Below are 12068 nucleotides of genomic sequence, written 5' to 3'. Positions count from 1 at the left end.
CTTGAGAAGATGGTGGTGAGTTGCCTTCTTGAATTGCTGTAGTCCATGTTCCATGGGTTGACCCACAATGCCGTTAGGGAGGGAATTCTATGATTTTGACCCAGTGACTGCAAAGGAATGGCAACATGTTTCCAAGTCAGGATGGTAAGTGGCTTGGAGGGGAACTTGCAGGTGGTGGTGTTCCCATTTATCTGCTGCCCTTGTCTTTCTGGATGGAAGTGGTTGTGGGTTTGAAAGGTGCGAAGGATCTTTGGTGAATTGCTGCAGTGCATCTTGTAGATAGTACACACTGCTGCAATGAGCGCTTGAGGGGAGGGATTGAATGTTTGTAGATGTGGTGCCAATCAAGCAGGCTGCTTTGTTCTGGATGGTGTCAAACTTTTTGACTGCTGTTGGAGCTGCACCCATCCAGGCAAGTGGGGAGTATTCCGTCACACTCCTGACTTGTGCCTTATAGATGGTGGATAGGCTTTGGGGAGTCAGGTGGTGAGTTACTCTTAATCTTTTGGTGGAGCAGGCTTGAAAGACTGAATGGCTCACTCTTGCTCCAATTTGTTATGTTTCTTTGTAAAGTTGTTCGGGTTGCACAGGATGAAGAGTACCCAGAATGTTAATCTGTTTTTACAGATGTTCAGTAACCTGCTGTTCATTTCAAACATGAATTGTCTTTTTGATTGTAACTAAACCTGTGCACTGCACATTCTTTGTTGAGATCAATTGGTACAAACAGAAATTTTGTACAAATAGAATGTATAATCAATTGTAACCCCACAATAAATCTCAGTGAATTTACATTTGATTAACAGCCTATTTATATAGCAGAAACACAACAGGGGGGATTTTCCTCTTTAGACACCGGAATGATGCACTGCATTTAAGATGTAACGGTATAAAGCCTGTGACGAAGAAGGTTTTATTGTGTTCCTTCCTCTGTTTATTTTCTTGCTATAAAATCCAGAATTCCAAAAAACCCCACTACTGTGCTGTGCACCAAAATAAGATGCAAATTTAAATTTTAGCTACAGATAAGATGTGCCACTAAGATTAGGAATTTCTGGTTGCTGAGATTGTCATAAGTATTCCTGGAGATTGGAGTGGAATTTGCAAGCGTGCTCACAAAACTTGATTATTTAGGTTTCATACAGGTCATCATAGTATCAAGTATCAGATGACATTCCTGCAGCAATTAGCACGAGTAGTCCAAGTAAAATAAGGAGGCAGTCTACAAATGCATTAACAGTGTTAGACACAGTTACAATCCAAGGGGAACATCGAGGAAAGTTTGGCAAGAAACAAAAGGAGCAGAAACATTGGGCTGGATTTTACTTTTTGCGTTTCTGTGGACGAAGTCAGTTCCTAACTGGCCAACTTTAAATAAGGCTACCTCATGTTGACAACACACAGTTGGCAGCCTAAACAAGCTGAGGGTCAGACTACTGTTCCTCAGTGGGAGGAAGTGTTACCCTCAAGAGCTACTTGCCAAACCAGTCTGATTGGTTGACATCTCTAAAATCAGGTGGGTGCTGCTGGGACTGTGTTGAAGAGGACATGGTCACTGGAGAGAGTTAAGTCTGGGTTTTGGACAGAAGAAGTGTAGTATTAGGGTTTGGCACATTTAAAGTTAATGCAGGATTGCCCACACAGTGATGTAAGAGAGCATACAACCTGCACCAAGGGTCAGTCTAATGTTGGACACAGCCATGTGTACCATCAAGCTTAGAACGAGCTCCTAGCTTGCACCCTTTGCGGTATATTTGTCAATCAAGACTTAACAGTTAGTCTATGACTACAAAGACTTCTTCAAACCTACTGAACTGTCACCAACACCTACATCAGGGAGGGAGCGCAAGAGAGTGACTGGTGGTGATGTTGGTTTTGAAGGATAGGCAGCTAGGGACAAGGAGGGGTGGTAAGGCACCAGATGCACATCGGATGCCTGCCCAAATGACGTGCCTTGCTTCCTTTCCACCTTTTCAACAAAACTGTTAAAAAATGGCCTTCTCAATCTTGCCAACCTTAAACCCCTCTGTTTTGAAAGTGGATTGGAGGCAGACAGAGGGCCTTAAGTGTACAATAATTGGTCACATAAGATCCTCAATAAACCTAAGGATTGGCAGGTTAGTGGGTGCCTTACTCATTTTCACCTCTCCTCTCCCCTGTATCATCAAGATTCAGTTGGGGAAGGCAGTGGGCTAGCCACCCATCATATTTTACGTGCCCATTCACTCCACTGCAAACACACCAGGCGAGGGTCCATAAAATCCAGTCATTACGTCATGTAACTGTGTTCATTTCCCCTGGAAATGTGCCCTTGCCCTATATTAACAAACTTGGACATATACTAACAAATACTATTTTTCTAACTATACTAACAATACTATTTTTCTAACTATAAGTGGCTAGTCTCTTATTATAACTATCACCATGGTACCTGTTTGAGTGTTTGAAGGCGCTGATGGGCCATTGTCTTGGCGATGAAGGTGTGACTGGTTCCAGGATTAGATTCAAGGCTCAGTGACAGCCCAGAGACAAGTTCTGCTCGCAGGTCAGTGATGGTGACTTTATCATCAGCAACAATCAGTGGCACTTCGCCTAGTACAACCTCCATCAGTGGGGAGACTACCTGAAAGAATGTAAAAGAAAACCATTTTGGTAGTGCACACATTAAATTATAGACATTCAAGCAAAGCTTGGAGTATAAAATTTTTTCAGGATAAAGCTAAATAATTGCTTTGAATTCAGAAATAGGCAATCTTGATCAGAGGCCACAAGTGTAACTGTCATGGAATAACCGTTTAGGCAAAAGATTGCTGAATAGAAAATGAAGATTCAAATTCAATCATAATCATAGCTGTAGGTAGCAAATTTAGAATTGCATACACTTCTTCCAACCACTTTGGTTTTATTTCAGCTTTCTAGCATCTGCACAATTCACTTTTCACCAAGTTATGGATGTGCATGAGATGACTGGATGCCAGTTAGGATATGTGGCCAGTGTGTGGCATGGGAACAAGAGAGATACTTGTCTTTTGAAATGTCTCTAAGTCTCCACTTTGTTATGCAGGGGAAGGAGGTGTTCAATGGTAGCGAAAGAGCCAAGGCTGGAGGAGGAGTAGTTGGCATAAAAATTCAAATGAGGAAGAAGTCAAGGAGATTGAAGGCGAACAGGGAATCCGGTCAATTACAGACAATGGGTCTTAGGTTAGTCAACCAACAGAGAGCGAATGCCACAAACCTGCTATTGTGAATAGGCATGTTAGAGATATGCACTGAACAGTGTTCTCAATGTATTTTTTGCTTTTCTTTTTTTTGCAATTCATTGTCAAAGGCTTTTACCAAGCCACAGAGGAAAATAACAATGCCATCTTTGATAATGAAGGCCATTGTGTTTTTAAATTTATTTATGAGATGTGGGCATTGCTGGCTGGGCCAGCATTTATTTCTCACCCCTAAATGCCCTTGAACTGAATGGCTTGCTGGGCTATTTCAGAGGGTCATTTAAGAGTCAACCACTCTGTATAGAATCAGGCCACATCCAACAGCTGAGGGAGTTTATGTCAGCTGAGGTTTTTGACAGTGGGATGACTGTTGTGATGGAGACCCAAACTGAGCCCTAGGCTGATGAAGGCCTTGGTCACAATAACTGTTGGAGGTGCAGAGACAAGAAGGGGATGTGGTGAAAGTGTCAGCAACTCTATGAAACCTTGTGTGGATGGTGAAAGATCTCATGACAATCTTGCGTTATTTCATGGTTGTGGCAGCTGTGCACATGGCTTCCTCCCGACAGACGTTGGTGACCGCTGTGGAGAGCTTGGTTTATCACATGATCATATGCGCTCAGACTAGTCCATTGTCCCGATCATGAGCTCAGTATATAAGTGGCTAAGCAAGAAGGGAATAAAGCATCTGAACCTCCCTTCAAGTGCCCCTTCTCCTTAGGGATGTATCTGTGAGCAGCAAGAGGGAGGAATGTCAGCCAGCTACACCAGGGCATCCTCTGAGTGCACTCTCAGGATGTGCAGTCTCTCATCCCCTCTACTGATGACCCAGAGGTCATGCTGCAAAAGGTTAGTGTGCATGGAGTTGGGGGTAAGGTGTTAGAGTGGATATAGGATTGGTTGTCTAATAGAAAGCAGAGAGTAGAAATCAATGGGTGCTATTCTGGTTGGCAGTTGGTGACTAGTGGAGTGCCGCAGGGATCGGTGCTGGGGCCTCAACTGTGTACCATTTACATAGATGATCTGGAGGAGGGGGCTGAGTGTAGGGTAACGAAATTTGCTGATGACACGAAGATGAGTGGAAAAGCAAATTGCGTGGAGGGTGTGGAAAGTCTGCAGAGAGATCTGGATAGCCTGAGCAAGTGGGCGATGACCTGGCAGATGGAGTATAATTTTAGCAAATGTGAGGTTATCCACTTTGGTAGAAATAATAGTAGGAGGGATTATTTAAAAGGTGAAAAGCTGCAGCATGCTACAGTGCAGAGGGACCAGGGGGTCCTTGTGCACGAATCGCAAAAACCCAGTCTGCAGGTGCAGCAGCTGATCAAGAAGGCGAATGGAATGTTGGTCTTTATAGCGAGGGGGATAGAATATAAAAGCAGGGAGGTCTTGCTGCAACTGTACAGGGCACTGGTGAGGCCGCAACTGGAGTACTGTGTGCAGTTTTGGTCGCTGCACTTGCAGAAGGATATATTGGCCTTGGAGGGAGTGCAGAGAAGGTTCACTAAGCTGATACCGGAGATGAGGGGGTTAGCTTATGAAGAGAGATTGAATAGACTGGGTCTGTACTTGTTGGAGTTTAGAAGGCTGAGGGGGGATCTTATAGAGACATATAAGATAATGAAGGGGATAGATAGGGTAGAGGTAGAGAGATTCTTCCTGCTTAGATAGGATAGCAGGACCAGAGGGTACAGCCTCAAAATAAGAGTGGGGGGGAATAGTTTAGATCAGAGTTGAGGAGGAACTTCTTCACTCAAAGGGTGGTGAATCTCTGGAATTTTCTGCCCGTTGAAGTGGTGGAGGCTACCTCGCTGAATATATTTAAGTCACAGGTAGATAGGTTTCTGATAGACAAGGGAATTAAGGGTTATGAGGAGAAAGCGGGAAAGTGGAACTGATCCACTTCAGATCAGCCATGATCTTATTGAATGGCGGGGCAGGTTCAAAGGGCGAGATCATAGAATCATAGAGATGGCCTACTCATGCTCCTATTTCTTATGTTCTTATGTTCAGAGGCCCAGTAGGCAGGTCCATGTGCAGGAAACCCCCAGCAGACTGTGCCCTCAAGGTCTCATACCAGCAGAAAGTGTCTGACAAGATCATTGCATGCAATAGGGCATCATTCTCAGCGGTCTGTCTCCTCATCTGCTGCTGATGTTAGGGTCATACCAACGTGTAGTGGCTATATATATATTTATATACAAATAATTAAATTTTGTTTACTTAATTATTGTGTGCGTAATAGGCATTTTGGGACATTTGCATTCAGATGTCAGATGGAACTGTCATGCTTCATGACGTAGGTTTACATGGTCTTCATTCCTAGAGCAGCTACAGCTGATAAAGGGGAACGCATGACCATCCCATGGGTCACACTTAGAACTTTTCCCATTGCTCCTCCCACAACAACTTAATCTCCTAACAGTCAAGTTGATGGATACACACTGTGTGACTCTGTAACTGCAACCCATCCAACTCCACCCTCCCTCCATTAACTTCAAAATTCCTTCTATCAATCTTGACCCTCCCAACATCATCCTGTTCTTTATTCAGATCATCCATGATATTCCTTCTTTGTTGAGTTGCGATGTGTGTACAGCTGTCTCCCTTGTATGCACAAGTCTAAATCTCTGCAACAAAAGACTCTGCCCTATTGCCCAAAGCCTGGCTTCTTTTGGACACCTTCTCCTACCCAAACCATCTCCACACATGCCAGTTCCTCGTGTACTGTCATCTGATGACCTGACCATCACTCTCTTGGTGGCCCAGTTGTTAGCACTGCTACCTCGCAGTGCTAGGGACCCGGGTTTAATTCCCAGCTTTGGTCACTGTCTGTGTGGAGTCTGCACGTTTGCCCCGTGTCTGTGAGAGTTTCCTCCGGGTACTCCAGTTTCCTTCCATAGTCCGAAAGATATGTTGGTTAGATGTATTGGCCATGCTAAATTCTCCCTCAGTGTAACCAAACGGGTGCCAGAGTGTGACAACTAGGAGATTTTGACAGTAACTTCACTGCAGTGTTAATGTAAGCCTACTTGTGACACTAATAAATAAACTTAAAAGCAATTTCAGCTGGGTCCTTGTATGCAATTGTCATTTGGAGGCTGAACATTACTCACAGCAAAGGAGCAAAAGCTCTTTTTAATTGGGTCCTTTCGCTAACTATTTGTGAGCTGGGATGACCCTCACTCCAGTACTGTTGCTTCCATTTACTGGAGAACAAAAACAAAGAGGAATGGCACTGAAGCCCAGTTTAACAAACATTTCACAGCTGAATAACACACAAGTTAGTTGAAATTAATTTATACAGAGGTTTATAGCAGGACAGGAAGCTTTACCACAAGTAAAATAGGAAGAAGAGAAGGACATTAGGCTCTTGAGTCTGTTCCATTATTCAATTATATTGTGGTTGAACTGTACATAAAAATACTTACTCATCTTAAAGTTTATAAGTTTAAAGTTTATTTATTAGTGTCACAAGTAGGCTTATATTAACATGGCAATAAAGTTACCGTGAAAATCCCCAAGTTGCCATTCTCCTGTGCCTGTTCAGGTACACTGAGGGAGAATTTAGCACGGCCAATGCAACTAACTGTCTTGTCTTTCAGGTTGTGGGAAGAATCATCTTTGATTCATATCTACCCTACCATCAACATCCAGGTACCTAACTGCACTAGCAATATAACTGGCTTGAAGAAGTGCAAAATTGGGAATTGAGTGACAAATAATTAGTCATCTAATTGCCCAAATCTGTCTACCCTCTACAAGGCACAAGTCAGGAGGAGTGTGCTAGAATATTCCCAACTTGCCTGGATGAATCCTGCTCCAACAACATTGACAATAGCTAGGCCAAAGCAGTCCGCTTGATTAGTACTGCATCCACCACCTTAAAAGTTCACTCCCTGTGCATAGTAACAGATACTTCTTTGACTGAAACTTCCAAACTTGTGACCACTACCACCTAGAAAACAAGGGCAGCAGATGCAAAGTAATAGCACCAACTGCAAGTTCTCCTCCAAATCATACATCATCTGATTTAGAACTATATCACTGTTCCTCTGCTGTCACGATGTCAAAATCTTGGAACTCACTCCCTAACATCTCTATGGGTGCATCTGCACCATATGGACCACAACAGTTCAAGACGGCTGACTACCACCAATTAGCTGTGGGCAATAAATACAGACCTTGCCAGTGATGTTCACTTTTCATGAATGAAAAAGCCCCATATATTACCGTGCTTCCTAACTTAGTGTCACCTGTAAACAAAATTTCTGGCCATGATTCTGTGGCTGCAAAGCAGCATGGAGCAAATTGTGTCAGAGTGGAGCAGGACTGAAGAATTGTGGTTGATGGGTTTAGTGTATTGAATGCTGGCACCAAATCCTTTGCGAGTTTCCCAGACACCACTCGCGGACATAATCTGGTTCCTGCACCTACTGGACAAGAAACAGATTAGTGTATTTAAATACGCAGAGTCCATTTGAGGGCAGACTCTCCCTGCTCCTGGGATATTCCAACCTTTGGGTACAGCGGGAACTCAGCACAAAACACTATTGGTCTCCACAAATGAAGTCTAGCCATAATGGCTATGCTGGGGGTGAAGTGCTCAGAGACCGTTAAAGCCCCTGATGGTCAGGAATATGGCCGGGTGCTGTCCACCTGAAAGTGCCAACTGACACCCTGGCAGTGCCAGGATGCTGGGGGCATTGCCAAGGGGGTGGGGCCTGAGAAGGATGGGGCCTAAGGAGTGGGTCATGAAGGGGGTGGGGACTGAGGGCATTGGGGTTTGAAGGGGGTCATGAAATAGGATTATCAAGTGGTGGGCAAGAAGGGAGTCATGTAAGGGAGGATCATGAATGGGGTGGTATCAAGCTGGGGGATCTTGAGGGGTCATCTAGTGGGAGGGCATGAAGGAGGGACATGAAGGGGCATCATGATGTGGGGCCTTAAAGAGGGGGAAATGGAAGGGGGAATCATCAAATGGGGGAATATGAAGGGTGGGAGCATGAAGGGGACCCATTGTGAGAGCTCCAGTGCCAATGCTGGCAATCTTTGTTAGGAAGATGTGTGGGAAACATCCCTTCAATAAGGCAAGGGAGGGTTGGTCCCTGATGTCCATGGGGATAAGAGGGGGCCTACAATTTCACTTTGGGATTGGGGCACCCTTTAAAAATGGCATCTGTGCTCTGTGAAGCCGGGTTTGCTAGCATGTCTAGACATAGCCCCTATCCGAAAAACATGACTATGTGTGGCTGAATTTGCAATCTGTTGTAAATCATACTGGTTTTCTCACTCAACATGACACTTAGGCCAGAATTCTCTGGTCTTGAGATCAAAGAATTTGGCACTCAACCAAATTTCCATTCAGTACAGCAGGACTGGAGAATCCCAGCTGCAGGCAAGGTTGAAGAATTCCAGCTTTAGTCATTTTTTGGCACAATTCTACCCTCTATTTCTTTGTTTAAGTTATTCATATAAATGATGAAAAGCTGAGGAAACAGAGTTTAAGATCAGAGCTGAAGTTAGAGTTTATTCATTTCATCCCTATTCCCTGTTTCTATCTCGCAATCAATTACCAACCCTGTCACATGGTTGCCTCTAATTCTGCGCACTTTTAGTTTTGCTAATAATTCCTTGTGTCTAACTTTATCAAATACATTCTGGAAGTCACAAAAATAACATCCATACACATTTTCCCTATCCAAATATTAGTGACCATCTCAGGAAAATTAAGTAGATTAGACCTATCCTCTACTACTTCATGCCAACTCCCTTTGGTCATCCCATACTTGTTCATGTGCTCAGTCATTGTGACGCTGATGATAGATTCTAGTAAGTTTCCTGCAACTGATGTTAAAATGACAGGTTTGTGGGGTTTTTTTTGCTTTTAAATAATGAGTAACATTAGCAATTTTCCAATCCAACTAATTCTTGAATCTCGATAGCTTTGGGAAATTCTGACCATGCATCTGTAATTACCTGACCTGTTTCCTTCCTAAGAGGTAAATATTCAGTTTCCACTGTTGGTTGGCAGGTTTACCTATTAACTGCTTACTCTCTTCTCATTTCCAACAAATTTATCTTACTTCAAGGGGATGACAGAAAGGAACCACTAAACAAAGAGAAGATTTAACCTTTTAGAAGAAAAGTGGATAAATATCAGTTGCACTGAAAAATATGGGCTATCATAAGGAAGTAGTGGGATTACCTACACAATGAAGAGCATGCTTTATTCTCACAAAAGTATAAAGGAGTTGATTTTTACATTTGGGCTTTGCATTGAAAGCCAGGATTTTGAGGTTCTGACTTCATTTCATGTTTACCAGGCCAGCTACTATGTGCCAAACAAAAATTATTCAAGACTTGCATTTGCAGGTCTTGCCCCCCTTCCATTGCCTACAGAACTAATTAAAGTGCAGGGTCTGACCAGTTGCTATCCATACTGGCAATCAGTCATATTGACATCATAGAATCTAAATTTCCATATTAAAAGTGGTTTACCACCTGAAACAGGTGAAAACTTTGGACACTTGGCTGCTTTTAGTATGGCATCACCTGCACTGCTGGTTTGAACAGAGTGGGAAGGATGCTGACGCCATTGAGGACATTGCCCCACTAACACAAGGTGAGGACAGTCAAAATCTACCTCTAAATGAATAATATCTGCAATGGAAATATTTTCTTGAACTGTTTATTTAACTGTTCAAGTAGAATAATTACTGCAAGATATTTGAGGAGTTATGTGTATAAAATATGAATATTTTATTGTTCCAGATTCTACTTTAATACTTTTCATGCAGTATTTCCAGTTTGTCTACAGGAAGACATTTACAATTTTAGTTAGCTGAATGGGTTAAGCACTTTTAATAGTCATATGATGCTGCACTCCTTCAACAGGTAACACTACATTTGGTTCTAATACCCATTTCCTACACTAATGGAAATTTTAGCACATCAAAGGAGCCCTGTAGGACAGGTCAAGAATCCAATTTATGAAACCACAAGCCACATATTCCCTCACAAACAGCGGAATGTGAACAAACAAGCTCACGATAGTAAGGCTTATAATGTAGGGTTAACAGAAAGGCGTAAGAACTTGCCAATATAATTCATTTTAACTTAGCAACATAATTCAAATTCACACTTGGGATGAGGTTTTAAGAAACCAGTTAACTTTCAGAATCACTATGGCATGGAGCAATTACACAATTGGCATTTTTTATATAAACTGCTGGTCTCAAAAATATTAACTCTATGGCTAGGATTTTCTAGTCGCTTTGCACTGGGACCGGTGTGGGAAATTTGATGGCCCAGCCAAAAGTCCATTAACTTTCGGCAGCACTGGAAATCCCACCTGATAGTTTTGGCAGAAATTGAATCAATCCATTTTTGCCCTAAGGCTTAACTTCCTGACACAATGATACTGAGTCAATGTACCGGAACAGTACACGTTTGCGCAACATCATACAAATATGTTAATATTGTGGTTGGACACACCTTCCTAGGAAGTTCTTTAATTTATTCATCTTATTATGACCAGGTGAGCAGGGGCAAACTGGCTCCCCACTATTCAATATCCTTGATTGTTATAATAAAGGTTTAAGTTTATTATTCTTGAGAATATGCCTTTTCCAAATCAAAATGTATTTAATGATTTATGCAGTGAACACGGAGGAGAAAAATTAAACAAGGTTTTCTTGAGTTAAAGAAAGAGCAAATTTATTAACCACTAAATCAGAGGAAAATGTAATTAAAACGTGACATCACATACAGACACAACAATACGTGATTAAGTGTTTTTGAGGCGCATAATTTTAAACATCGCGGCCAATTTGTGTTAGCAAGTTTCATGAATGTGTTCAGATGTAGAAGATGTCACAATTATTGAGATTTAGGTTTGCTGATATCTAGTAAAGTTGACTTCTGAAGCAGTTAAAATGCTGCTTGTTTCAAGAGCGCAGACAAGAGTGTAACTTTTTAATTTATTTCCCCTGCTGAAAAGTTTGACATTCCCGGTGTCACCGGCAATCACTTCGTGGTGACTTCCGCCTGGCCTATGAGACTTTACCCATTATGTATTTCCAAGGGGTTTTGGGTCTGTTTGTCTGTGACAGCCCTTGTTTCAATATCCAGCATTTTGCATTTTAATGTCTCTTCCTGAGACAGTGATTGAACTGTGATTGGTCTGAAGCTTTGTTTGTTTTGCATTTTTAAATAAGTTGTTCTGTCTCATTTCAAATTACAAAATTTCTCATTGGTTGGAAGTTTGAAAACTACAGGTGCCATTTTCCCATCTCAGACTAAGTGCCATGGTGGGGTCGGGACAGGGAGCATTTTGCATGGAGGCAGCTGCCAGGAATTTGGATGGTATCTCGAAACCCCAGCCTCATTAATTATGCATTCAGGGTTTCCTGATGTATTGTGTGTCAGGGTGGACTGGATGTCATTAGCCCTGCCATCATATCCAAGAGCCATATTTAAAAAGCCATAATGTAAGGATGCTGGCTTTGGACTGGGATGGGCACAGTAAGAAGTCTCACAACACCAGGTTAAAGTCCAACAGGTTTATTTGGTGTCATGAGCTTTCTGAGCACTGCTCCTTCATCAGGTGAGTGGCTACTCACTTGAGGCAGGAGCAGTGCTCCAAAAGCTTGTGATACCAAATAAACCTGTTGGGCTTTAACTTGATGTAGTGAGACTTCTTACTATATTTAAAAGGTGCCCAGATAGCATCTTACTAACAATGTTGATTGAGATGGCAATAAGTGAGGAGGGATCTCCAGTGCCAAACTTTAGTGATTCATCACTGGACCAGGAGAAAGCTAGGAGGGACTCTTGTATTGAGCTGAT

At 42.5% G+C, this 12068-nt stretch overlaps 1 protein-coding gene across 1 annotated transcript in view; it reads right to left on the bottom strand.

Moving 5' to 3' along the window:
- The window catches only part of tmem132e (transmembrane protein 132E), a 707821-nt gene that overhangs the window by 43826 nt on the left and 651927 nt on the right, over window positions 1-12068 (bottom strand). Inside the window, exon 8 of the mRNA XM_080210481.1 lies at window positions 2432-2623. Within this exon, the coding sequence (XP_080066607.1) occupies window positions 2432-2623 (192 nt within the window). The remainder of the gene's footprint in view (window positions 1-2431; window positions 2624-12068) is intronic.

Source organism: Carcharhinus amblyrhynchos, chromosome 23, assembly GCF_965287045.1.
Source record: "Carcharhinus amblyrhynchos chromosome 23, sCarAmb.v2.hapA, whole genome shotgun sequence".
Taxonomy (NCBI): Eukaryota; Metazoa; Chordata; class Chondrichthyes; order Carcharhiniformes; family Carcharhinidae; genus Carcharhinus; species Carcharhinus amblyrhynchos.
The sequence above is the reverse complement of the archived record's forward strand: the minus strand, read 5'-3'. Positions and strand labels throughout refer to the sequence as shown.